A 26,848-nucleotide genomic window follows, 5' to 3' on the forward strand; every position below is an offset into this window, starting at 1 on the left:
TCCGAGTCTCGAACACCAGGAGGATGAAAACGTTCCTCTGAAGAGACAAACGAAGTCGGGCCGGCGCGGCGCCGGTTGGACGCCTCGTCCTCCTCACGGTTTTCCGTCCGTCGGGCGGAGGCGTGCGGTCAGCTCCGCCACCACGCGCCTCATCATGTCTCCCAACCCGTCGTGCATCTCCAGCAGCTGCTGTGGCGAGCAGCCTCGGAGTCCGAGCGCCGACATCCTGCCGGTCAGAGTCTCCACCTCCGACAGCAGCCCGCCAGGACCCGGCTCCGGCTCCAGGTCCGGCGCGCCGGGTCTCTGGTTCTCCAGGACGTCCTGCTCTGGTCGCCCATCCGCAGAAACAAACTCGTCCAGCAGCTCCGTGGCTGCAAACAGAAAAGACGCCTTTGTTTGAGTACTGAAAGGAAAAGCTTGTGTTTATTTGCTCGTTTCACGTCTCCACGGTGAACAGGAGCCGGTTGGATCGGATGAAGATCACAGATGAAGAGAAATGTGACGTGAATCTCTAATGAACAGCTCAAACTCGGCCTGCTGTTGTGCTGAGCAGACACATTGTTTTATTCCCATCTATATAAAAGCTGTCGGGTGTTTTCAGTACAAAACCTGCTGCTGAATTATAAACACACACAGTGCAAAAAACATGCAAACTTTCTTTCAAGAATCCAGCACGTTTCTTACAGTTGCCATGGCAGCAAAGGACTCTCTCTCCTTTGTTAAATAGATCTTTAGTAGTTTTACAAATTTTACATTCAGCCCTTCTGTGGTCTATTTTTATCAGCCAGTCTTTGAATTCTTCATTTTGGAGCCAGAAATTCAGGAATCTACATTTCCCTTCATGTTTCCCTTCGACGAACTGAAAGAGGATAAAACCACTCGGACAGTACCAAGAAATATTGCCAGAAAAAACAAACAAATTATTTGATAAATGGCAAACAAAATTCCCTGAAATTTGCTGCATTGTGGTTTCACTGCTCCCATCTGACGGACAAATGAACAGAGTTCATCCAGCGAGCGTCTCACCCGACGTGGTGTTGTCCTCGTCTGGATGTTGAGGGCCGCTGGTCTCCAGTTCAGAGGTCATCATCTCCGTCTCATCAAAACTCTTCAACTCATCGCCGCCTCGTCCTTTCCGCTACGGGATCACAGTTTAGGTGTCAAATTCACTGAAAGATCATTCGTGTTGTGGCGTTACAGCCCTCCTGCTGTTGCTCTTCATCGGTCGCCGTACCTGCTGTTCGTAGATTTTAAGCGCTTTCTTGACATTGGAGATCTTTGGGGAGCGAATCGGCAGAGTCTTGATTTCACCGGGAGTCAGAGCGCTGAGGTCACCGACCGTTTTGATGTTTCTGGCTCGGACAAGCTGCCCGAAACCACGAGACCTGAAGACAACCGACGGCAGTGGAAAACACCCCAGATGCATCTTTGTGAAGTGGAAAAGTTTCACGTTAATTAAAAAGTAGAAATATCAGAGCCTCACCACATGTTGGAGGATATCTGAGGCAGCACGGCTTCCACCGGCGTGGAGCAGCCCACCAGGGCGGGGTAGATGCAGTCTTTGGACACGGGGCGAGGCTCTTGGCTCATTTCAGCAATCTGGAACAAAAGATAAAAAAAGGAGGCTCATCTTCCATCAGGACGAACAGCCTCCAACAAACCGACTCGGAACCAAACCGGAAAACCGTTTAAAGCCGGCCCGATCAATATTTTGACTCCGAACGAATTCAAACATTGGACCGACTTTCTAACGTTTTGTGTCACCAGCTCAGACAAGAGATCTGCTCAGATTATTATCGGGCTCTTGTGTTACAGGAGTTTACGGGCGACCTGTTGTACAAAGAAAATAACCGGGTCAAATGTTTCAACGCGTGTCCGTTCGGTGCCGGTGAAACACGTCGACACGCGTGTTCACGTCTCACCGAGTCAAATGTCAAACTCCCCTCAGGTAGATCTTCCACGTCAGGACTCTTACCGAGTCGTGTTGTTTCAGATCACAGACAGGAGATGACCTCATCGTGTGAACACGTGTTTATGTTTTTGTGTCCTCTGTTTAAAACTCAGTAAACTCTGATTCTTCTGTCCAGCAGCAGTGAAACAGAAACAGTGTTCAGGATCAGCTGCAGCTTCCTCAGAAGAAACGCAAATTTAAACACGCAAACTAAAATTCCTGATATTCATGGACTTGGACCAAAAAATGATGAAGTTCCCTGTCTGGAAGAGAGTTTTGATAATTCCCTGATATTCCTCGGCTCGTGGGAAACCTGCTCTCTCGCCCTTTTGTCCCCAACAGCAATAGAAACATGTTTTTTAGTAAGCAGGTTGTAGAAAAGCAGCTGAACTGCTACCTTCTGAGCACATTGGCCTCATCTGATGAAGTAAAAATCCCAGTAGCGAAAGAGGCAGATCCACTCATCAATATATACGGTGCTATACTCATCAGAGGAGGCTGGATAAACCAGCCGAACAGAGAGCATACTGGACATGTCATCTTCTCCCGTGTGTCTTCATACCAAACATTTCTTGGAGCTCTTGTAACCTGGACTACGAAGGTTCCTTGGACTCAGGGTGAGCAGGCCCTTTGTTGGAGTGGTGACCTGCTGGAGGAAGAAACAGGACCGTCAGGGAAAAGAGCTGGTCTGAGTGGACCGGACCGGACCAGAGGCGTTACCACCGTTCACACCTTCGGCTGTGGGATGCTGCTGCCTTTGGACCTCCTCGGCGAGCTGGTTCTGACAGCCGGGCTGCGACGATCAATGTCGTCTGCAGTTTCCTGACGCTGGATTGGATTCGCAAAGGACACGCGCCTGAACTGCAACGACACGGAGGAACCCAAGTTACTGTTACCAACATTACAAACACAAAGATTTGATTTTTGGCTCACAGAAGTTGCGTATTGGAAACCCATTTGAACCAAGTGTGTCTGTTACTAACCTTGAGGAGGGGTGAGGGAGTGTCCACCTCCAGCGCTCTCTTCTGGCCCTTCTTGAGAATACTGGTGGAGGGTGAAGCCGAAGGAGACCAGGTTCCCCTGGTCCTCCCACCGTCGGGGCTTTGTCCTACGTCTGGCCGCATGACCGACTCCAGGTCTTTCTGCTTCACGGGAGAATCCTGAAACACAGATTCAGAGATCCTCGAAGACTCGGAGGATGCTGAAGCAGAGCACGCGTCATCCAGATCTGCAGCAACGTGGTTTTCAGTGCTGGCCGTCAGAGTTTTCCGTTTGTTCGGAGACTCCATAATCTGGGTTTGGCCGTCGCCTTCATTCTCCATTGGAAGTGCAGCCTGTTCCTCCCCGCTGGCTTCTGCATGCTGGTTTGAGGTCGACTGCTCCTCCTCTTTTGAAGGCTCATCTGTGCCAGTTGGACACTCCATCTGGTTTTGTGAACGACCGTCTTTAACTTCGTCCTCTACTAGAACGACTGCACGTTCTTGGCGGTCTGAATCGGACATTTCTTTTTCTGTAACCACGTCCCCAGTTTCAGATGCTGCTTCATCGTTCTCCTTTAAAGACTCTGAGAACTGCAGTTTGTCTGTTGTCCCATCAGGGGGCGCTACCGAGTCCACAGCAGATGAACACAGGTCACTGGGAAACTTTAACCGAATCTGTTCATTACTGAGAACAACAGATTCAAGCATTTCCAACTGCCCAGAGTCTTGTGAGGAAGTACGATCACTGCTGGTTTTAGAATCTCTTCCTCTCTGCTGATCCTCGCTGCTCATCTCTACATCCTCAGTCACCTCCAGAGATACATCAGCCTCCAGAGATACATCAGCCTCCAGAGATACATCAGCCTCCAGAGATACTTCAGCCTCCAGAGATACTTCAGCCTCCAGAGATACATCAGCCTCCAGAGATACTTCAGCCTGCAGAGATACATCAGCCTCCAGAGATACATCAGCCTCCAGAGATACATCAGCCTCCAGAGATACATCAGCCTGCAGAGATACATCAGCCTCCAGCTCCAGTGGGGATCGGTCCTTACTCTGCACCTCCATGGTACCTGTAACCAGGAGCAATTCAGCGCCCCGCAAATCCTGAAATTCTGATGATTCTTCTAGATCGGTTTGATTTGTTGCTTCTATGCGTTCACTACATTCCTTTTGAGAAACATCAGCATCGACCTTCTCAGTTTTGTCCTCCTGAAGTTGAAGGGTAAGAGGACTTTGCAGAGAGGCTTTAGATTTCCTCCCTCTCTTTTTGGGGATAACAGCGTTGCCTCTGGCCTCAGAGGATTCAGACTCCGAGGACTCCACACCGGCTACCAGTGCTTGGGAGGACCTTCGTCTTAAATACCTGCCCCTGCCTTGGGAGGACTGGGATTCATCAGACACATCTAAGGACTGAGAACTCTGTGGAGTCGAGCTGCTCCTTGATTTTGACGAGCCGTCTTGTACGTCGCTCCTTCTGGTCCTACCTCCAGCTCGCGTCGTTGCCTGAGAGTTAGACCTACTTTGCCTTCCTACAGAATTCTCACGGTCACTTCCGTCTTGGGATCCTGCCGTCTCAGACGACGCCTTGGTTCTTCTGGATCTACGTTTAGACTGGCTATCAGAAGATGAAGGTGTGATCACCTGAGAGTCTTCTTGACTGAGGTTGGCACTCATAGTTTCCAGCGCCTTGTGTTTGTTTTGGACCCCGGCCACCATGTTCTCGGTCGGGTTTGTTCTATCTTGGGACTTGTCATTAGTTGGAGAGTCCTTTTCCTTTTTGGCCGTTCCTCCAGGCTCAGACTCTTTGGACTGGCCTCCATCTCGAGCTGAAGGCACGACGGTGTGACAATCCTTGTTCGACTTATCACCTTCTTTTTCAGTCTTTTCTACCGGCTCCGACTCCTGAGACTTGCCACCAGTTTGAGGGGAGAGAGTGACCGTCTGGGAGAGTTTCTTTGGCTCATTATCTTTGTCAGTCTTTTCGAGCAGGTCATGGGTGACAGTTTGGCTCGTTTCCTCTTCGTCAGGCAAAACGTTTTTCTTCAGTCCAGCATCCTCCTCCATCTCCGGTGAAACTTTGCTCTGCCGACTGCGCCTGCCCGGTTTGACACGTGTTTGACTGGACTCGGGCTCACCGCCACTTCTCCTTTTGCGTTCCGATTTATTGAGGAAGTTTTGTGAAGAGCTGAACAGTCTGATCTTCTTGCCCTGAGAGTTGGTTTGTCTGGACTCACTTGTGTCGCTCTGAGGCCTCGTTCGTAATCTGTCCCGAACACAGTTGTCCTCGGCAGACATGCTCCTGGTGTTTGATCTGCTTTGCATCGCGCTCTGCTTTGGAGAATCGCTTTCGGCCTTTTCTGCAGAACGTGTCCTTTTACACTGGGTGTGTTTTGAGTCCCGCTGCTCGGCCTCCTCTCCGGGCAGCAGAGGTCTGATTCTGGAGCGGCTGGACCGTCTGGGTTTGTGGGGAGATACCTGGGTCACGGACGATTGAGAATCATCGACCTCCAGTTCAGATTGCTCTTCTTGGTTTGAGAGTTTCATTGTCTCTGATTTTGTGGCCTTTGTTGTATTCCCCTTTACATCAACTTCAGTTTGGGTGTCTGGGATAACATCTTCGTCCTCTGTGGGGTCGCTCGGCAGTCTCTCCGTCAGCTTCACCGGCTTGCTTTTCATTCTAGAGTTTGCTGGCCTTCGAGGGGACTCCGGTGCATCGTCCACAGGGCGCCGAGAGTCCATTTTTATAGTCGGCGTCGACTGGGAACCCTGAGAGTTTGGAGCAGTTGTTGTCCGGGAAGCCTGAGAGGAGAACGTCTGATTGGTGTTCGAGCTTTCTCGGCTGTTGAAGGTCTTTACGAGCGGACTTGGAAACGCGACCACGCTGCTGGGGCTGGCGACCTTCCCGTCAGCGTACTTCTCCAGAGTGATAAACGACTGACGTCGACTGTGGGCTTTCTGGGGCGTCCCCGAAACCAAATCTGAAGAGGCGGAGATGTTGGGATCAGTGGTGTCTTTAGCCTGCACATCCACGTTCTCAGCCGACTCGTCACTTATTGTGTTATCCTCCATAGAAACATCTGCTGAGGCGGAGACCATCTCCTCCTGCTCCTCCTGCTGGCTTCCTGTCATCTTATCTGTATTTTTTGCATCGGTATCGTCTTTAGTCTCTTTAGTTAGAACTTCAGTGTTTTCCTCATTTTCCAAATCTTTATGAGGAGTCTGAAAGAAACCAAATACACGTTACTAAATCTTTCTGCAGACATACAGAAAAAAAGGATATAAAGCATTGAGATTTGCTGTGATCTAACGATGATAATGGAGAAATCAGGAGGTGTTACTTGACACATGCTTGATGTGCGTTATAGCAATGAAGAGATTTCCTTATTCTTTGAGTACGTAACAAATCTAAAATGCCATTTAAATCCTTCGAGGTATATATACTGGTGTGTTTCTGTGCTTATCTGTCATCCAAAACATTATTCTGGGTCTGAGCTGTGAGGTTATTTAGCTCAGCAGGGATAATAACATACCGTGATCGTTCCTAAAAGTGTAAAAAAAAAAAGACAATTGAAGTATTTTAAAATCCCGTTTTGTTTGCTAGCTCAGGTTTTCTTCCATGCCTTCGTTGATTCAGTGCTGCATATCTTGGTGCGCGACTGCCACCAACTGACTGAGACTATCAGAGCAGTCATGTCAGCGCCTTTATTAAAGCTCTAACCGTGTTAGTTTCATGGTAACCTGGAGATGTTACCATGACTTTATTTCATAGGTAAACTTGATTCATACATGCCGTGGCAGCGAGGAAGAACAGGATCTGAACCCACAGAGTGGGCGGAGTCTTTCCCTGATCTCTTTCATTACCTTGTCAGGAGCCTCTTTCGTAACGCCGTCAGCTTTTTCAGTTGTCAGTTTGTTCCTGTTGACAAATAGTTGATAATGAGTGTTTTATTTCCCCACCAGAGCAGCGATTTATTTTGTTTGTGAAAGTTAATGCTCAGAACTTACAAAGAGTCGTCTTGACTCCGTGTGTACTGGCTGAACACGCTGGTATCCAGAGAGGCATCCAGGTTGTTGTACATGGCGGGAATGTCAACCCTGCAGCACAGAAAACAGCAGCTTCACTCAACGTGCACACGTCAACCCTCTCAACCCTCTCAACCCTACAGGCTGTTTTCAGGAGATTTCACTCTGAAGCTCATATCTTGGTCATTGTTGGTGCTGAACATTCATGCTGTATCATTTTATCAGAAAAGTCTGGGCTATCTGAATCTTTCATTATTGAATTTGATAATACTAGGACATATTTTATTTAGCCTTTATGTCAAGGAAAAAAATGGTTGAATTAAATTGTCATGTTTTTACATGTGTCTCACCACAAGATATAGTTGTGTAGAATCTGGCATTATATAAACCATGCTTGTGGGACCCTGTATGACTCAGCAATATACAAATAAATATGTGTTAAGTGCCTGATGGAAAACGGATGTCATGAATGACTCCCAAACCAGGAGACACGACCCTGTGATATGTGCTGATAACACTTGGGTGTCAAGGTAGACCTGCAAATACGTTGATGCTATTCTCATAATACAAAGTAGGATGTAATGTCAGCTCTATGTTGGAGACGGCACAGACGTCAGCTGTTTGTTAAGAACCACATTTAAAGAGGCTTTGTCGTGCAGAGAAACGACAGGTGTCCTCAGAAAGAGTTTGTTCTGCTGGTTCTTGTGATGCAGTATGTCGTGAAGCCGTTCAGCCGTGAGGTTTAAATGACCAAATGCAGACCACACAGATCGAAGGAGAAATCTGACCTTTTAGTCCTTTTCACCTCCTTCTGGTGCTCCGTCAGAACTCTGTCCTTCGTCTCGGGAGGGATAAAGACAAAGTCAATGGAGGCCTCCTCATCCAAAACGTCTCTGCGAGGAAGCTTAGGAGATCCAAAGTCCAGCTTTGTCTGCAACAGTGGAAACTAATGAGGCAATGCATTCATATTATGTTTGATATTTTCATAGTGCATGTTTTCAAAGAGCACAGTACTGTACACTAGAGGAAATACATCCAGACCCTCAAGAAACACCATTTGGTCCGAGTACAAACGTACAGAAACTGGCTTGGAGGTCTTGGTGGAGCTCCTGTCCTTCAGCTCAGCAGCCTTCCCCTGCACCGAGTCCCTCTTCCCCCCCGATGGAAGCGACATCCCGCTCAGTCTGGTCTCCAGCTGAGAGCTCTCACTCTGAACACACGGTGACAAAGGGAGAGTGAGAGCGCTGCAAGTTTAAACCACACCGCTGACGTAAAATAAAAAGATATTTACGACAACTCACCGAACACTGTCTGCTGAGCTCATCTGAGACTGAGACCACCTCAAAACCAGGGAGGATGATCGGGGTCCTCTGTTTCACTTGGCTCAGTACTGGTCTGTGTATGAAAAATGCAACATTGAACACTTTATTTGTGTGAAAGGTTTGGCGTGAAGATTGTTCCCAATCTGGCCTTCTGTGAGTCCTGATCGGAATCCTTTCAAAGATTTCACCAGGTGAAATGAAACCGAGCCAAACCAAACCGGACCTTCACTGAATAAGAAGCTGAACCTCCGTGACCCGACATGAACAGAAAGACATGCTGCCGTTGTGCTGAGCAGACAAGAAACAGCAGCAATTCAGCTAAAAGAACATATTTTACAGATGTTGATAACAACAGCAGCAGCAAAATGCATCACAAGTGGTGAAAAATTCTGTAAAACCCAAAATCAAAACCGAAGTTGGATTTTTATCAAATATGGAATAAATTGTTATGGATGCTGATTACTTTTCTCAGTTTCAGGTTATTTCTGAGAAAACTGTGTTGTTGTTTCTTCTTATCCACGACTGTTCACCGTTTTGCTGCGAGTACAACATGAACATGAAGCGATAACCCGGAGATGTTCACCTGATCTGGTCGGGGTAGGCGAGGCGGGCCGCGTTGGCGAAGGTGGAGTTCCAGAACTGGGTGACGGAGACGCGGAGCTGCTTGTTCTTGTGGAGGAACAAGACGCAGAGCAGCGGGCAGAGCCGAGCCAGAAGTTCATCGTCGTAGGCCACAGCGGATCGGCTCTGCAGGCAGCCGAGGACGTCCCCGAGAAGCTTCTCCAGCTGCAGGAGACGGAGAGGGGAAAGCAGACGGCTGTTACTTCGGCCACTTGAACGACATCTAAAAGGTTTGTGCACCTTCGACGAGGACGGCACCTTCTCCAGGAGCTGCGCGGTGAAGGCGGGCGGCTCGCCGGCTGCCCGTCGGTAGAAAGCGGTGAGAGGTCCGATCAGAGAGGTCAAGGCCTCCTGGACGGTGTTGGCCAGAACGAGGTTGGTGAAGAGAGCAGACAGGACCGATACCAGCGCCAACGCTGTGGTATCAAATGAAGCCTCGGGGGCCTCCAGGTAGACCTGCAGACACTGCAGCAGCAGGTCCTGGAAGCTGGACAGGTTCCCCAGCGCCTTACTCCTCTTGTGCAGCCAGTGGACGGGTGTGTAAGGAGCTAGAAGAGCCAATGTTTTAAAACACATCATTCCTCTAAAATCTACGAGTGAAAGCGGAGATAAAGGTTGGATTCAGTTCTCTTACACTTCAGCTTTTGTTGAAATTGAGGCGTGTACGGCGAGAAGTCCACACACTCCACCATGACCTGGAGGATGCTGGCGACGGCGTTGGCTGTTGAAGGAACCTGGAGGACCGGATAGCAGCAGCACCACAAAATAAGCAAAACTAACATTTTTGAAGTGTAAACTTCCACATTCAGGTTTCCAATTGTGATGTTTTCATAAATTATCTGGGCTTTTAAATTGTTCTCCAATCGGGACGCCGATGCTGATTTTTTATTATGTATTAAGAATCTTTTAAATTGCTTTTTGTTTATTTGAACCTATAAAAAGTGTAGGTATTTATATATATAGTTATTATTTCATATGACCTAACCTGGCTCTAAATGCAGTTAGAGCCGTGGTCGAGTTTCGGCACATAACAGAGTAGCCCAATTTAGGGTACACGGGCCAAATTTGGGCCACACCTTATTTGTTTTGTCCCACCATGGCTTTGACAAGCTCGTGCTTATTCTTTTTATTGCGTTACTACTGCAGTGCTGTAAAATCCCAACTTTAAAGACTCCACACTAAAGTTTGTCCAGCTAAGAAGTACGTACGTGTGTGTGTGTGTGTGTGTGTGTGTGTGTGTGTGTGTGTGTGTGTGTGTGTGTGTGTGTGTGTGTGTGTCCTAAGTCACTGACTTTAAGCTGCGAGTCAAGATGTGATATAGAAGCTGTGAAAATATTTTACAATATAAATGGGCAGGATTACTTTTATTGACAACAAAATAATAAAATTAATCTCACGCAGATGAAGAGTAGTGTTTTAATTATTCAAAAAAAAATCTATTTCAGATTCAGAAAGTACATTTTCTGCAAAATATATTCATATATATTAATGAAATGTAATTTCACATAACATGAACACGTATTTTGGACCCTCCACCCTCCATTTACATGAATTTTTGACCCTTCGTATGCATGAATTGGGGCCCCTGGGGTATTTCTGGAAGTCATTACAGATTGGTTAAAGGCTGCTCCAACAGTTTCAAAATGACCCTGAAGGGCCTGGAAACGACCCCCTACGGAGCAAATACATCCACACAGTGAATGCAGGTCTGGAAACAGCAGGCTCATAATAAAAACACATCTTTGTTGGATGTTCACGTCGGTCCAGAGTTCTGATACTCACAGCGAGAGCCTCTCGGTCCACCGCGGCTGCTATCTTTGCACAGAGCTCCTCGCAGCAGATGTTCTCCTCGGCCGTGACCACCAGAGCAGAGCAGCGGGCGAACACCTTGTACAGCTTGGACCACGAAGACAGCATTGACTTCTGAGCCGCCTAAAACACAGGGATCCCGATCAGGGCGAATCCTCCGGTCATATGATGGTAAACGATGAAAGAAGACGAACAGACCTGCGGTAGCGGGGTGTCACACAGGAGGTGCGTGACGGGGAGCATCAAGGCAGAGTGCATGGCACTGAAGTTATGCTCCAGGGCGTCACCTTGGTTCACTTCATTAGACTGTAAAAAAATTAAAAAAGTTTATGAGGACAAATTCATGTTCTGACATCAGGCTCACTGATTAAGCTTTTAAAAAGCTGAGATCTCTTCACCAATGTTAATTCTCCGTGATGACTTTATTCTTCCCGTAAACTGACCAGTGTTTTTGTAATGTTACGTGTCAGGTTGTCGGTGCATCCACAGGTCTAATGATCATGAACTCTCAGGAAGGCCTCGACGCAGCGTAAACAACGGCCATCACCTCAGAGAGGAAACTAAAACCGGCTTCTCATCTCAGCGGAGGGTTTTCCAAGTTTGATGCCGTTTGTTAAGCCGAGTTAACGGAAGAAGTGAGTCCCATTCTTCTCTTTATGTACCTGTTTGTGTGTGTGTGAGACAGTTTTTTTTGTCGGGGAGGGAGGTGAGGTGGGGGGGGTCATCTCCATCATGATAACTGCTGAGAGAGCACTTATTTTGTAACTTAAACTTAGTTTATAAACTAAAATGGCCGCCCAGCAGTCATCTGCCTCTGCTAACCACTCCAGTTCTAGTTTACATGTATATCTGCCCAAACCCATAAAGGTCTTGAACTCCAGATGACCTTGACCTTTGACCTCCAAAATCTAAGCAGTTCCTCTCTGAGAAGAAATTCCCTCGAGGCCTTCCTGAAAAATTGCGTTCAAATGCATGTGTTGATGTGAGGTGACAGTGACCTTGACGTTTGACCTTAAACCACAAATCTCCCCAGGTCATCGTTGGTTCAAGGTGACTGGATGGAATTTGTTTAAATTTGGCAGTCAGAGATAATATGTTCATGTGAATGTGTTGACATGGGACACAGTGACCTTGACCTCTGACCTTTGCCCCCTTAAATGTAATCAGTTCATCCATGTTTCTGCCCAGTTTGATCTAATTCCCTCAAAGCGATCTTGAGATATCACGTTCAGCAGAAAACGTAACGCCTCCTTTATAAACAAAATAAAACAGAATCAAAACCAACGGCAGCTTGAAATTCAAACCTGTGCGATGGAGTCAGTGAGCGAGCCGACCATCACGCTCCACATCCTCCACAGCTGCTCCTTGGTGTGCAGAGACCCGGCGCTCCGGCTGAAGGCGCCCAGGACCGCCTCTGCAAACGCTAGCGGGGAAGCGGGACCCGACAGGCCGCAGCCAACCAGCGTCTGGAGGCAGTGGAGGAATCTGCAGGTACAAACACCAGAGGGCGTCATTAAGTACAGCAGAGCACGTGATGATGTCATCAACCCACTTTGTTGCGCTTTGTATTTTTTTTAAAAAAAAGTACGAGCTTAAAAAAGAAATGCAAAAGGACAAAACGAGAGCCGTTTTTTAACTGGAAGAAGTATATTTCTATATTAACACCATCTGTTACCGCTGGGCACCAGCAGGAGAAACCAGCCGACTCAGCTGTTATATCCCAGTTAGTTCTCCAGTGTAACAGGTCTAACGCTCACAAGTCCACTTCTATCATAAATATGATAAATATGAGCTCGATGGCACCAGTCTGGCAACTTAGTGGAAAAGTGAGAAATTGTGGAGTTGTGAATACAAAATAAGTCATTAGTTGAAATGGACTTTGTGCAAAACTTGACTCCAAATTAAAAAAAAGCGTCACATGTATATGCGTCAAACCAGATAACGTGGTGGATAAAAGTTCCAACAAAAACCAGTTCGTAAGTTTTATTTAATGAAAAAGTAAGGTGTCCACTCAAACGGTCCCGAAGAACCGGACTTCACCTCAACATATTGGATTATTAATGTTCCTTAAAAAAATGTCAATGTCATTTGCTGCGTATTAAGTCAGAGTCTGTGACTGTAACATACCACGACTACATCCAAACTAGGTGCAGCCTCTTACAACTTGAAGTGTGTGTAAAACTAATTTAACAAAGTATTCCTTATTTCTTCTGCAGGCTTCTGCTTTTTTGTATTTTCCCGGCCTCCTCTGGTTTGTTTCGGTGATGAGGAGGGAGAGATTGTTCTGAGGAGTTATTTTGGGTAAGAAAGCGAGTTTTGTTTGTAAAGACCAATTTAAGCTGTAATAGTTTCAGCAGAGGTTCTGTTGAGGACATTTTTTGAAATATTGCTGCGATGGCTTAAATCTGAGTTTGATTATTGCGATCGCCAGATCGCGATTTCCTGGAGGGAGTGAAGGTAAAAAAAAAGTCTGTGTTGAAAATGGCCTCTTCAGTCAGTCCTTGGACCAAACGAACGAGTCTGGAATGAGACGATCAAACTAAACTCTGGACCCACCTCTCATCCTCCATGTAGGCCGACAGCATGCTGCTGTTGCAGAGGAGCAGGATGAGGAACAGAGCCGGCGTTCCCTGAGGAAAGAAACACCAACCGACCGTCAACAAACCTCTAATGAGCATTTCAGAAATACGTGCTGACTGGGGGACAAAAGAAGAACTCACATTTAACACGTCCATCTTGCCCACTTGATAGGAAGCAGAGCCAAGAACTCTCTGGGGAATACCTTTGACTGTGGCCTCGAAGAGAACCTGGAGTAAACAACAACAACAAGAAAACTTCTTAAAGCTGCAACAGAGAACTGCAATTCAAATATAACAAATCCAATCAGCAGCCACATAACTGACATCGAAAGACTGATGACAATAAATGACGTAACTTGTTGGAGACACGTTTTGAACTGGCATGAACCTTTTCTTACTGAGCTCAAGATGCCTGTTCTGAAGTACAGTGAACCCTCGCTATAACGCGGTTCACCTTTCACGGTCTCGCTGCTTCACGGATTTGCATCGTGCATTGAAATCACATTACGACTATATGTAACGTAGATATATTTAATGTCCAGTTCTATCTATTTCAATTGTAAAATAAAGGTTACTACTTCACGGATTTCGCCTATCACGGTTTCTATTTGGAACGTAACCCCCGCGAAAAACCAGGGTTCACTGTACCTCATAGATCTACTGATATAAACTAGTTGAGTGTTTGATGACTTCCTGTCAAAGGTTGTGGATCTATTTTACCATGACTCTGTCTGCAGGCAGAGCTTCTGAGGTGACGATACCCTGCAGAGCTTGAAGCATCAGCGTGAGCACTTCAGAGCCCTGGCGATCCTTCTTACTGCCTGCTGACAAAGCACAAAGGATATTTTACAAATCCTGCTAAAGAGGGTCAAACACAAAGACCATATATGGACAGGAGGGACATCATCGGGGACAGGCCCCTCAGAGTTTGGTGTTTTCACAGCAGTCCAGACCACGAGGATCTGAACGCTCCAACTTAAACTGATGACGGTGAGAGTGGGTCGGGCAGGAGGCCGGACGAGGTCTCGCTGGTCCTCCTCCTCTGTGACAGAGCCACAACCCAATCAGAGTGCTCTATGTGGTGCTACCCGGCTGGACCCACAGCTCAGAGCCCACCCTGCTGAGCAGCAGCCACAACAACACACAAAGTAGTGATTTCATACCACAATAACAAAAAGCAGTGTGAAACTAACATTTCATGTGTCACTCATCAAGTATTTGGCTTTCTTGACCAAATTTAAGGTTGCATTTGATTCCCAGACTGAACAAATGGCCTTCATTTACATTTCTCTGGTTGTGATCTCCCGTTCACATGAAAACTATTCATGACTAATATACCATCTCTTACCGGACTCTATGGTTAAGTTGACAAACCGGACAAGACTTGTCCATATGACATCCAAGAGGGGATCTGTAGGACACAAAGAGAGAGAGACAACCATAACCATGTTTACATGCAGTCAGACAGCAGGTTTTAGCTTCAGTGATGTTATATTAGGTTTAAGGTTAGGTCGTCTTTTAGGTCTTCTATGAGATCTACACGTTGGAGTTGGAGACGGACTGTGGACACAATTGAATAAGTGTCTATTATTGGTTATATTTACTCTCTTTCCCAAACAGTGTTGACACAGACTTCCTTTACTTGCCTTGGTTACTCAAATACAAAGACGACCTACACCAATACATTAGTGTAGGTTGTGTCGACACTGCTGGAGCCTTTTTAACCCTGAAAACTTTGGAAAATGCTGCTGAGCTCATCTCAGGTAGAATGGACCAACTAGTGTGGACGGGTGGAAGACGCTCTTGAAGACGATGAAGCTTGGTGTCCTGATTTGATCTCATCAGTGAGACCGTGTGCGACTCATCACACCCCTATGACATGAAAACTCTCTGGAGGGAAACAAAGAACATCAACCTTGACTGTAGGTGGTTCATTCAACACAAAACGCAGGTTACTGCCACAGCTGACCTTGTTGACCTGCAGCTGGTGAGCAGATTTATTCTGCATCCCATAAAACTGCCGATAGAGCCGCTGGTATTTCAGCAACTTGGGACAAATCCTGCATCCAGCAGAGATTTCAATCCTACTTGGAGCACCAGTGTCGCACCTGTTCTGGTGACCCAATCGTCTCAGTCCCCGTCTCAAGTCCCCGTCTCAAGTCCCCATGCCCTCTCCTGTCTGACCAGCGCTGCATGCCCAGTGTACGTGGACGGTCAAGTGCTGTGTTTTCAGGCCTGTTAGTGAACGGAGTTCTGAAACGGTACTAAAACTCTAACGCAAGCAGCAAAGTCACAACAAGCTGAAACTATCAGCATCACAACGAGAGATCATTCAGAAAGACCCTGAGTTGACCAATCAAACGAATACAAGTTTAAGGTCTTCACGACCCCACCCACTCGCATGTTTCCCGTTTCTGAGTGGCTCTGCCCTTCATGAAACAGAGATCAGAGGACAGAAACTCGCACAACTGTCAATGTCTGCAAAACGCAGCAGACTCTCAAACTGAGCTGGAAACAAACAGCAGATCATAAATTAGGGTCAATAACATAAATACAATATTTTTGGGGGGACTGCAGCAGAGGGGCGGAGCTAAAAAGAGTGTCTGTCTGTCACTCAGTGAGGGAGAGATCAGTTGAATACCGCGACTCTTCAAATTAAAAGCCCTCCAGTGTCACAGGCTCCAGAGCATACACCCGGTTTACAGAGACGGGCAGCCGGTCCCAGTCGAAGGGAAACACTGAACCTTCCTGTTAAAGCTGATATTTGAATACTTTATTTGACACTTTTCAACTTAGTTTAGCAGCACACAAGCTGCATGCACGGCAGCAGGCGTTTAGGGAACATCTGTAGTTGTAGATAGAGAAAATACAACATAACAGCAAAATTATACTAACAACTCCTGACCTTTCTGCTCAATGCAAAGAGGATGACAGGATTGAATTCAACTCCGTTGTGCAACTGAAAGATTGAGATCCAAGTGAAGCCGTTTACCTGGAGCGTCTTTTCCGACGTTGACGAAGCCGTCTCTGATGATGAAGATGAGCACAGAGGCGTGTTTAGTGAAAGACGAAGCTCCAGACAGGAGAGGCTGATTCAAAGGCTCTGAAAAAGAAGGACAGCCTTGTTCACATGATGATTTAACCAAAGTATGGAGATTTACAGAGGAACAACCAGCCGCAGACACCTGACACAACAACATGGAGGGAAGACCGACACCAGGAGGGTTTAGTGTTCATGTTCGATGGTCAGGAACAGTTCAGACAACCAAAGGTCAGGATGCATCCAACATGACGTCATCTCCTTGAAGCTAACATTGTGGCTAATGTTTCTGTGCTAATTATTTTTGTTTATTAAATTAAAGAGTTTTTCATGGTGCATTCATCTGATACATTTTTGTTGTGAAATTCTGGTATTGAGAGTTTTGTTATATCGGCATCAATCAACGGCCTGTCCCCATTTTTGCAGCAATTTTCCTGGCAACTTATTGTAGGTCAGAAACAGGAAGCGTGAGTTTTCTTGGCTGTGATAAGCGTCTGGTAACAGCCAGACACTGTGAAGGGCCGACCAATCAGCGAGCAGCGCCGGTGGTTACCCACGTATGTCCCGCCCCTCCTTCACTGTGATCGGACGGCTGGTGACGGTGACGAGTGCAACTCTGGGTGACCGGAATAATTCTGCACAAGATAAACGTTCAGCACGTCGTCCAGCTGCTGTCGTGCATTAAAAACAATTTTAACAATATTTTGTATTCAGGAAAAAACCCTTTGGTTGACGCGGTCGGTGGCTGCAGAGTGTCGGCACATTCTGATTGGATGGAACAACTGCAACCGACTCCCTATAGATGGGGGCCACAGCCATATTTCACAGAGTGAAAACTGATATGGTAACACCAGGCTAGAAGATAATGACACCGCTGTCAAGAAGCACATCACCGTCATCATAAGTACATCAACTTTACGTCGACGCTACAGTGTGTAACTTTTCTGAATTGCATGAACACAAGCAGTTTCAGGATATTTTACTTGACATGTCCACCCACAGAAGACTGGAGCAGCGAAATCTCTTCTACTTTATCACCTTTTCGGTTCCACAAAAACAAACCTGTTCAAATCTGAAAGGGAGCAACAGCCCAACAGATCAGTCCTCACTTCATGTCTAATAAAACACGCATTTTGGAGGACCTCTTTTTATAATAACTTTTTTCATTCTTTTGCTGCCAGGTTACTTCTTCTGCCATCAGTTTATGCCCGAGTTGCATTTCAAAATAAAATCCAAGCTGATTTTCTTTGCTGATCCTCAACTGAAGACTCAGGCACCAAATAAAAAGCAGTTCAGCGCAGAGCTCCGACCCACCGAGACTCAGGGTGAGTTTGTTCTTGGCTGCCGTGGAAACAACCTCTGGTCCCATAAAATAGTGAAGCAACATCTCCAGGCCCAACAGCTGGATGGAGGGGAAGGTGGAGGCGACCTGGACGCTGGAATTCAGGCTCATCCGAGATGTATTGGCTGGACTGTTGAAGCCTGAGAGCCCAGAGAAGGAAACAAAAACTACACATTACACCTTTCACTGCCGGGAGTCCAGTCCTGCTGTGAGCTGGTGTCTCTCAGGGGATTGATAGGCGGATGTGGAAGCCTACCCGTCTTGGGTGTGCCAGGTGCAACAGCACCATTTTGATTGACAGGTCTGGAAGGAGTGCCAGAGACAAAAGAGGATTCGGGTCCGATGGTGCACTGGAGCAGCGGTACAGAAACCTGGAGACACAAACACGGTTCACCAACTCCATAACGTTACACCTGAAGTAGCTCTCTATGAAAACTGACAATACAACATATTTCAGATCTATATCCATCTACCAACAGATCATAAACAGGGAAACATCCACCTCGTAAATCCACATTTCAAGGCCTTTTCAATTCAAAACCATCTGATTCTAATTATTACACTTCTGCCCCTTCATTCATTTTTATTATTTTGTATTCTTTTGTATGAGTGGGTGCGACAGGTGAGGGCGGGGCTACAGCAGCAGTTTGTGCTGTCTCACCTGATCAAAGTTGGGAGACAGATTGGGCCCAAGTTGGACCACCAGGTACCACCAGACCTCCACCTTGGTGAGCAGCAGAGCTTCTGTTCTGACATGGATGGATGTGAGCGGCTGCATCAAGAGCTTCACCCGTTTGGCACTGGACAGGATGTCTTCAGGAGGAAGAGGAGAGACCATTTAAAACCTCTGTTTGATAACTGAGTACCTGTGCCGTTCAAACACAGGATTAGTTTAGTTTGAGGGCTAAAAAACACAACTTGCACCGCCGAGTCGCTCACCTGGATTGAGAGCAAAGTTATCGATGAGGCTCTTCCAGGCGATGAAGGCAATCTTCTTAATGGTCGGAGAGGAACTGCGGAAACCGAGCTCCTCCAAGTGCAGCAGAGAGTTGATGAAGGGACCTCCTCTGTGCAGCAGCTGTGGAGGGAAGACATGTCAATCTGTCCCAGGTGTCTGGATATCAGTCTGTCTAAATCAGGGGTGTCAAACATACGGCCCGCGGGCCGGCTCTGGCCCACCAGGGGGTCCAGCTCGGCCCGCCGGATGACTTTGCTAAGTGTGAAAATTACAGAAAGACATAAATTCCATTTCTATGAGAATATGGAGGTTTATGAGTACAAACGTTTTGTTATTTATTTATTTATTTTTTTTATTTATAATCGATCCAGTAATTGCTTCAAAAACAGCGTAAATGCGATTTCTGCTCTGGAGGCAGCAGCGCTCGGTGCTAGGGAATCTGTAGAGGAGAGCCGGGGCAGATAAACAGTGGGCTGATGTCTGAGTTTTTGGTCTTTATGTTTCTAGTTTATTGTAGAAAGACCTTAAAATAGGGTTTATCATCCAAAAACCTTCACCAATGATTTAAACAGAGAGAAATATTGTTGTTATGAATGCGTTATTATGCTATGAATTTACTGGTCTGGCCCGCCTGAGGTGAAAGTGGGCAGTATGTGGCCCCTTAACTAAAATGAGTTTGACACCCCTGGTCTAAATGCTCTGAACGTTGTGAAGAGGAACCGAGAACCAGAACCAGAGAAAGTTCATCCACAAACATGTTGCTGAACACATCATCCCTCTTTCTTTGGTCAGATAAATTAAGACATTTGAAGATGTTACATTCAGAGTTCCTACTCTGAAGTCAAAGTTCAAACTCCGACTTTCACCGACTGAGAAGCTGAACCTCCTCGACCTCTAACAGAAAAACATGCTGCCGTTGTCACATCTGTTAAAAACAGGCTGACACATGCCCCCTGGCTGATATTCAAATAAAATAAATCCATGTATAAATACTGGCTGCAGAGTCAAAGAATTAACTAACAAGAGTAATTAGCTCGCAACTTAATAAATTACATGTTTAATTTGTGTCTGATTATTAACGCTGCCAAACATCCATACTGACAATAACCAGCTAACTAACGTTATAGATACAGACATGGAAAATATTACATGCACAATTAACTGATATTCCAGAACTTGTCCCATAAAAATGATTAAAATCCCTGAGCTGCTGTCTGGAAAAGAGGTTTTGAAATTCCCTGACCAATGTGAACTTTGTGTAAAAGACTTTGGGAAATCAGCACAAACATTTTTCACCATTTTCTGCCCGTTTTTTTAAAAAATGACTCAAAAAAGATTAAAAATAAATTCACATTACAGTGAACCCTCGCTATAACGCGGTTCACTTTTCGCGGTCTCGCTACTTCACGGATTTGCATCGTGCATTGTGTTCTGCATTCTGATTGGCTAAACAGTCTCTCCGCTTCTTCTCTACCTGTTTGTCAATAACGTTGCGGTTTAATATGTACACGTACGTAAAACAGCTTGCCAAATTAAAAATAATCGATGGTGGCATGTCGGTTTATAAGAATCTTTTTGCCCAGAAGAAAAAAGAGCGACAACAACTACCGATAACTATGTTCTTCTCTTGAAAAACCACACCTGCACCGCCGGCTTTAGAAGAAAGAACCGCTGCAGAGCGGAGTCAGGATGCAGCAGCTCAGTCAGAAGAGCCGTGAAATACACGTGAGTCACTATTTGTCCGACTGTACTTTGTACTTTGTATTTGTTTTCATAATCATTTTTCATTTCCTCCCGTTCTAATCCAATGACTCGGGTCGCAGTGGGGCGGTGCTGATCTCAGCAATTTGAAGCCTTCAGTTCGTATTGATGATTAAAATTATTATTTTACAGTACAGTAGTTATTTGTTAAAAAAAACACATTTATACAGTACTTTTATTTGTTAAACAAATGCTTGGGCTTGTAAAAAGGTTTTGTTCTTTGGTTTCAATGTATTATGGAGTATTTCATTGTATAATAATTGTAAAAAAAATAAAGGTTCCTACTTCACGGATTTCACCTATCGCGGTCTCTATTTGGAACGTAACCCCCGCGATAAACGAGGGTTCACTGTACACACAAAAAAGAGATAAACTTCAGCTACGAGAGAGAAAGAACAGACGTTTCTGTCCTTTCCGTTCATCATGGAAACCTTTTTTTTTTTTTTATGCCAACACCAGCTGGTCCAAAGATTTGTGATTTTGCAGAAGTGTTCTTCTGTTCTGGACTCGTATTTATAGACGTCTACGCTCCCTGTGAAATGGTTTATCCCCCGCAGGCCGACGTGAGGAGGCCAGTGGGAGGAGCCTTTACTACCTGATGTCTTCATTGTCCTCCGAGCTTTTAATGGAGACAAGCTCAGCCATGAACTCCTTAAATACTGTCAGCTGATCAAAGTCGTGACGAGAAGGAAAACACTTCAGATCACTGTTATAGAAGCAATAACACGCCGTCCTGCGCTGCACTCGAGTCCTGCATACAGGTAGAAAGAAAAACTCTCAACTCACTATGAGGACATGCAAGAACCAGAGTAGAGGAGATAATTCTTCACGACTGAACTCCGACATTAGTGAGGAGAAAACAAACCCGCTCCCTGCTGCAGTCATCCTGATCCACAACAGTATCAGAAGGACGAACATATAAATCAGAGTTATGTGGGAACAAGAGGACACAAAAACCCTCAGCGTCAACAAAACGCCTTAAATCTAAACAGGACCCGAGTTACGTACATTTTCCCTCCCGGACCAGCACTCATAAAAACGAGGGGAACTCAGGAAGTGATGATGATCACGTGAAGTTTGTACCCGTTAGTCATCAGGGTTGGACCTTCCTCCTGCTACAAACTCAGCCTCACACATGCAAAACATGCAAAACGTGCCTTTGGCAGGACAAAATGGGATGTCAGACATTTTCAGGTGATTTGTTGAACAGGGTTCGGTTTCTCTGGCGGGTCAAACGTCACTTGGAAATAAAACCGTTTCAGAAAATGAGTATCAGCTTTTAAAGGTTTGTCAGAAATGGAGCTCAAAGTCTCAATCTGTCATCGAACAGATGTGAACTGATTCAGAGACAGGAAGTTTAAGATGTTCCTGAAGGTTGCAGTGAGTCTACTGTGTATTGATCTACTAACCCGTGAGCGCCAGGACGCACACATACAGTAAGACATGAATACTTTACCTTCCCGAGCAGTTTCACAAATAAGGGCCAGAGCTTCAGGACGTTGGTTTCATTCTTGGACATGAAAAGTTTCTGCAGTTCTGGGATCAGTTTCTGAGGAGAAACATGAACAAGACAGCAGAGTCATCACACAGCTCAACTCGTTCTCACCACGTCACTCTTCTGACTAACCTTTAAAAAAAAAAAAAGATATTTAATCGTTAAATATTCAACTGTTAAAAGGGCAATCTGGAAGACGTTTACTTTAAAACACATCGCACCAGTAGATGGTTCAGGGATTATAGTCTTTAATCTACCATGATATTTTTAATTTTCAGAATTATTTTCATCCTGGTTTTGAATAATCACTACACCAACACCCTGACAACATCTGTCTTCCAGGTTTGACAGAATGAATTGCTTGTTAGTAAATTAAAATTAATTGGACTTTTACAGTGTGATTCTTTATATATTACAATTATTCTCAAGAAAGAAACGCATCACTAAAAATACAAAGACATTTCAGTGTATTTTTAGTTGGATCAGCAATAGATCAGTAATGACAAACAAAACAACTACTAACTGACATCAGGAGAAGAATATTTAAATTCCACCAAACTGCAGAAACTCAGAGAGGTGTTACATTGAAATGTGTCCCCCATCAGATTCTGTGAATCACCCCTTCACTCCTCAAGTCTAAACCCGACCAACCCAGCAGACGCTGTCCATCACAGATGTCAGTGCATCTGTCTGGACGTTGCAGTGACTCACTAGCGCCCCCTAATGTTTCTGTACAAAGAACCACAACCTCTCTGAGCTCTGCCGCCCTCCAACACACGAGGAGATACTCACTGGGGACATCATTGGTTCGATAACAGCGGCCACGTCCATCTGTTTCTGCAGGAGAAGAGGCATCCCCATTTCCAAGGCGGCGGCAGCCCGCAGACGCACCTTGGAGGCTGAGTGGACCACCAGCGGGACGACCAGCTTCGCCCACTGCACCGCTCGGTCGCCCATCTGGGTCGGCACCTGCTCCAGCATCCTGCACACACCACGGACACAAAAACCACAGCTCAGCAAAAACAAAACACGATAAATGATGCTTCATTGAATATCACATTTCAACACGGTCATTACAAGTACACATTCATAAAGAACAAGGAGCTTTTGACCGGCTCCTCTGCTGTAGTTAAAACAGCTGGTGTCCAAACTGATATCTGGTCTGATAACACTTGTTAGAGGAGGATCAGATCCGACAGCATGCGAGTGACGTCGTGTTCAGAGGGCTGTTTAAAACTGGCCCACTTGAACACTACTAGTTCCTCTGACGGCGAGCCGAGACATTAATAGGAAGTACTGGAGGTTAGAATAAACTGAATTCATGTTTTTACCTGATGACAACGTTCAAGGCCTCGTGCTCCATCACCACAGACTGGACGTCCTCTCGGCTCCACACCTTCTCCAGAGTTTCCACTATCAGCGACACCTGGACGGAAGAAGCTACGTGGTTCAATACACAACGACCTTTCACCCCTGACATCACCACCGCTGCTCCATCTTGGGCCACATTTGCCTGGATTTAAATCTCTGCTCACTTTTTTGGCAACGACATCTGCATGAAAGCTCTGTTTGGAAACGACCCACAATGCTCTGGTGCACGTGTTCTTATCGGCCGACTTCACCACGAGGAAGCAAAGCGCCGACAGTATTTCTGCTGCGAAGGTTTCTGGAGAACAAACAGAAGAGGATCAGCCGGCGCGGCGGTTACATGTTTAAAATGACGACGAGTGCGACGTATGACGGGAACGTACCGGGCACCGCGGAGACGACGTGAGCGTGGTACACGCAGAAGCCCAACGCCTGCAGGGCGGCCTGGCTCAGCTCGGCACTGGAACTGCTGATGTGAACCTGGAAACCACACAAGGCAGAAACACTGAGCTATCACGGATGAAGAGATCTGCTGTAAAAAATGAAACACGAGAGGCTCCCGCAGCTTTTTAATGTCGTAAAACAGTCCCTCCAGGATGTCACCGAGTTCTTCTGTGATTGGTGCGATTAAAAATGTTTGATTTTGAGGTGGATATTCTCAAAAATTGCGATGAAATTTGTGGAGTTTTTGAGAATTAGAAAAGATTGGAAGTCGAGATAGAAAGATTTTATCTTTTTCAAAGCAACACCTGATAAAAGAATAAATATGTAATCACTGCCTTTGATAATAATCATGCTGTACATGAGAAATATTTTAGTTTTAATCTTTTTTTTTTTTAACTTTGACCTATTTATTAAACTTAAGAGAACCGTGAGGCTCCATGAAAGTGACGGTCTGTGACTGTTACGAGAACAACTGGCGGCCCTCCAATCGGAGGGTCGGCGGTTCAATCCCCCGTCGGTTGAGCTGGTTTCGGTTTCCTCCGGTGGCTAGAGTTGTTTTTTTGTTGTGTTGATTGTAAATGAGGATTTTTTTGTTGTTGTTGTTGTTAATAAAGTGTGTTTTGTTTGAAAATAGTTACTTTGACTTGACGAGCCTTTTTGGCTGTTTAAATTTTTTTTAATTGCAAGCTCCCGCAAATATTGCAGAGTTGGCTTGAATGTGTCTTAATTATTGCGAAGGTGATTTCTGGGAGGGACCGGTAACTGTGAACACAACACTCACCAGAACGGCTTTACCCAATCGGCAAAAGTGCTTTTCAACAGCAGGGAGAAACTGGCGGCCTTCTTCTCCGCTGAGCCGACTGGAAAATAAAATAATAAGCTGTTCTCTCACTCGTAACGAAGGAGAAACTCCGTCCTCGAACACGAAAGCAGGCGACTTACTTAGCGATGGTGAGATAGGCGTCCGTCTGCTCGGACGGTCCGGCGGTGGCGTCCTCCAGAGTCTCCAACAGAGGGAGGAAGCTGGAGGTGCTCGGAGGCCCTGCCGACACCATCATCATGACTCACCTCCGTCAGGCCTTTGACGAGGAGATGGAGGAGAAAACACATGTTGGGAACATGGTCAGCGGTCTGAACCCAGATCCTCACGTCCTGCGTGTCGAAGCAGTCGTGAGTTTCAGAGTGAATGTGGCGAACGTTTGCAGGTTAAAACAAGAGAGCGAATCAATGAATGAATGAATGAAGAATCAGGAGGCAGGACCGGGTCTCTGAAATCATAATTAAACAGCACGGTAAAGACCAGGCTTGTTGACAGACAATTAACTCGTAAAAATATATGTTTAAGTTGTTTATAAAGTACAACACGGTTTTGTGCTTCTCAAAAATAACGAGCATTTGATGGATCAACCAAAAATCTTCCGGATTTGGAAAGATGGTCGAATGAAGAGGATTTTTTGTATTTTTATTAAACATAATATTGGGCTGTATGAGCTCTAATTATACAAAAGTGAGTCAATAAATCAACAAAAACAGAACTGACCGGCTACTTGATAATAACGTCTTTTAATTTCAGCCGTCATACAAGCATCTTCATGTAAAAAGCAGCTGACTGGCGGTTAACCATGAATAAACCAGCCGTCCGGGATCCTTCTCTCTGCTGGCTGCGGTTACTATCTCCATAGCATTTTGTCCTGATTCTTTTACCATGTTGATGATTTCTTCACCACTAAAAGGTTGTTTTGCTCCTCCAAACATCGCATAGTGTACAAGTTGTAGAGCAAATGTGACTTGACTACTGACTGGTACAGTGAAAGTGTACAATGACATTTATTCTCCTGCTTCGTGGAAGAACTTTCTCTTATTCATCTATTAAGTAGACGCTTTTAAAAAGACATTTCTGTTTCTTTTATCTCGTGTAAAGCAGATGGTGTTGAAAGGTGCCATGAATTTAGACTTCGCTGGCACCTAAAGAAGAAATATTCAAGAAGAAAGCCGATGATGTGTTCACATACCTGAGGGGAATCAAACTGCGGCCACCCTCCACTGCTGTGGACGGAACAGAACAAAGTGAGGACGCGGACGCCAACATGTCGACGATGTAAACACGGTGTTTGCGGGTGAAAGTGATGTGATGTTAAATGCTGCCAGAGGCCACGAGTCACGTTTAAGGACCCGCAACAAGTCTACCGGTGTCCCGCTGCTGCACGCGACACGGAGCAAACCGGACTTCCCCTCGTTCAGACCCAAAACCGGCGAGCTTCTCTGGTTAGCAGCGCTAGCAAGCGAGTCCGGAGGGAGCGAAGTTTCCTGCACGGACGAGCGGACGACCGGCGGCTAACACGGCCGCACACCTCCGGGCCGGTGGTGGTTGGACTCACCGACACACCGACTCACCGACAAACCGACAAACCGACACAGCTCACAAACATCAAACATTGACACTTTGCTTGTTTGACACAACACACCGGCGGCTCACCTCGCCCCGAGTTGTTGGACGGACACACAACACACCGGCGGACTGTCCGGTCAACACACCGGCGGACTGTCCGGTCAACACGTCACTTTCCGCCGCTTTTACGGTTCCGTACTTCAGCTTCCTTCTTCGGCTGCTCCGCTGCTCTGCTTCCCCGCGAAATTTGCTGGCGCCAAACCACCAAGCCGACGTACAAAATTACCTTTGACCCCTCTACGTCACACTCAGACCGCCCCTTTTTTACCTTATAAGGAAAGAGAGCATTAGTATCAATAACAGCATCCTGATGGTGCAGGGTTCAAAACTCTTACTTACTGTCACTAATAATAACCAAAGCAGCCGCTTTTTAAACTGTTCGGTTGAACCGGGTTCAGCTGGATGTACCTGGGTCCATCAGTACATCAGGCAGCCTGACACCTTCACATCAACAGGCACTCAAATTAGTAAAACAATTTAATGCTGCCATCAAAATAAAATTGTCCCTTTCTTATTAAATATTGAGTTTTTAAAATGTGACAAAAACACCTTCACTTTCCACAAAAAGAGGTGTGATCCAGATGAATTCAGTCCCACAGTAATGATGAAGTGGTCCCTTCACACCACTTGCAGTCATCATAATCATACGAGTCTTTGGAGTCTGATGCAATGTAGGTTTATTGAAAATTAAAGGTTTCAATAG

General features: G+C 45.9%; 1 protein-coding gene across 2 annotated transcripts; it reads right to left on the bottom strand.

Moving 5' to 3' along the window:
• rif1 (replication timing regulatory factor 1) lies at nucleotides 1-26,537 on the bottom strand. 2 transcript variants are annotated; one of them, XM_069687772.1, is made up of 34 exons: nucleotides 24,639-26,537; nucleotides 24,478-24,556; nucleotides 23,636-23,732; nucleotides 23,420-23,550; nucleotides 23,216-23,310; nucleotides 22,677-22,866; nucleotides 21,846-21,938; nucleotides 18,610-18,748; nucleotides 18,332-18,483; nucleotides 17,927-18,041; nucleotides 17,643-17,810; nucleotides 16,281-16,391; nucleotides 14,637-14,699; nucleotides 14,009-14,109; nucleotides 13,430-13,516; nucleotides 13,266-13,339; nucleotides 12,014-12,194; nucleotides 10,908-11,015; nucleotides 10,683-10,832; nucleotides 9,535-9,634; nucleotides 9,159-9,448; nucleotides 8,863-9,065; nucleotides 8,259-8,352; nucleotides 8,036-8,167; nucleotides 7,746-7,888; nucleotides 6,940-7,029; nucleotides 6,796-6,850; nucleotides 2,935-6,153; nucleotides 2,684-2,812; nucleotides 2,514-2,600; nucleotides 1,484-1,599; nucleotides 1,235-1,385; nucleotides 1,027-1,138; nucleotides 1-371 (listed from the first exon to the last, which is right to left on the bottom strand). In XM_069687772.1, the coding sequence occupies exons 1-34, from the start codon at nucleotides 24,755-24,757 to the stop codon at nucleotides 94-96; spliced, it is 7,452 nt and encodes a 2,483-aa protein (XP_069543873.1). In that variant the 5' UTR covers nucleotides 24,758-26,537; the 3' UTR covers nucleotides 1-93. The 2 variants fall into 2 exon arrangements, with proteins under 2 accessions (XP_069543873.1, XP_069543872.1); XM_069687771.1 differs by having other exon boundaries at nucleotides 14,009-14,112.
• Nucleotides 26,538-26,848: the final 311 nt, after the last annotated feature.

Source organism: Brachyistius frenatus, unplaced genomic scaffold (assembly GCF_029030835.1).
Source record: "Brachyistius frenatus isolate BFR_SWC_R1_liver_20210118 unplaced genomic scaffold, ASM2903083v1 Contig_490, whole genome shotgun sequence".
In the NCBI taxonomy this organism is placed as follows: domain Eukaryota; kingdom Metazoa; phylum Chordata; class Actinopteri; family Embiotocidae; genus Brachyistius; species Brachyistius frenatus.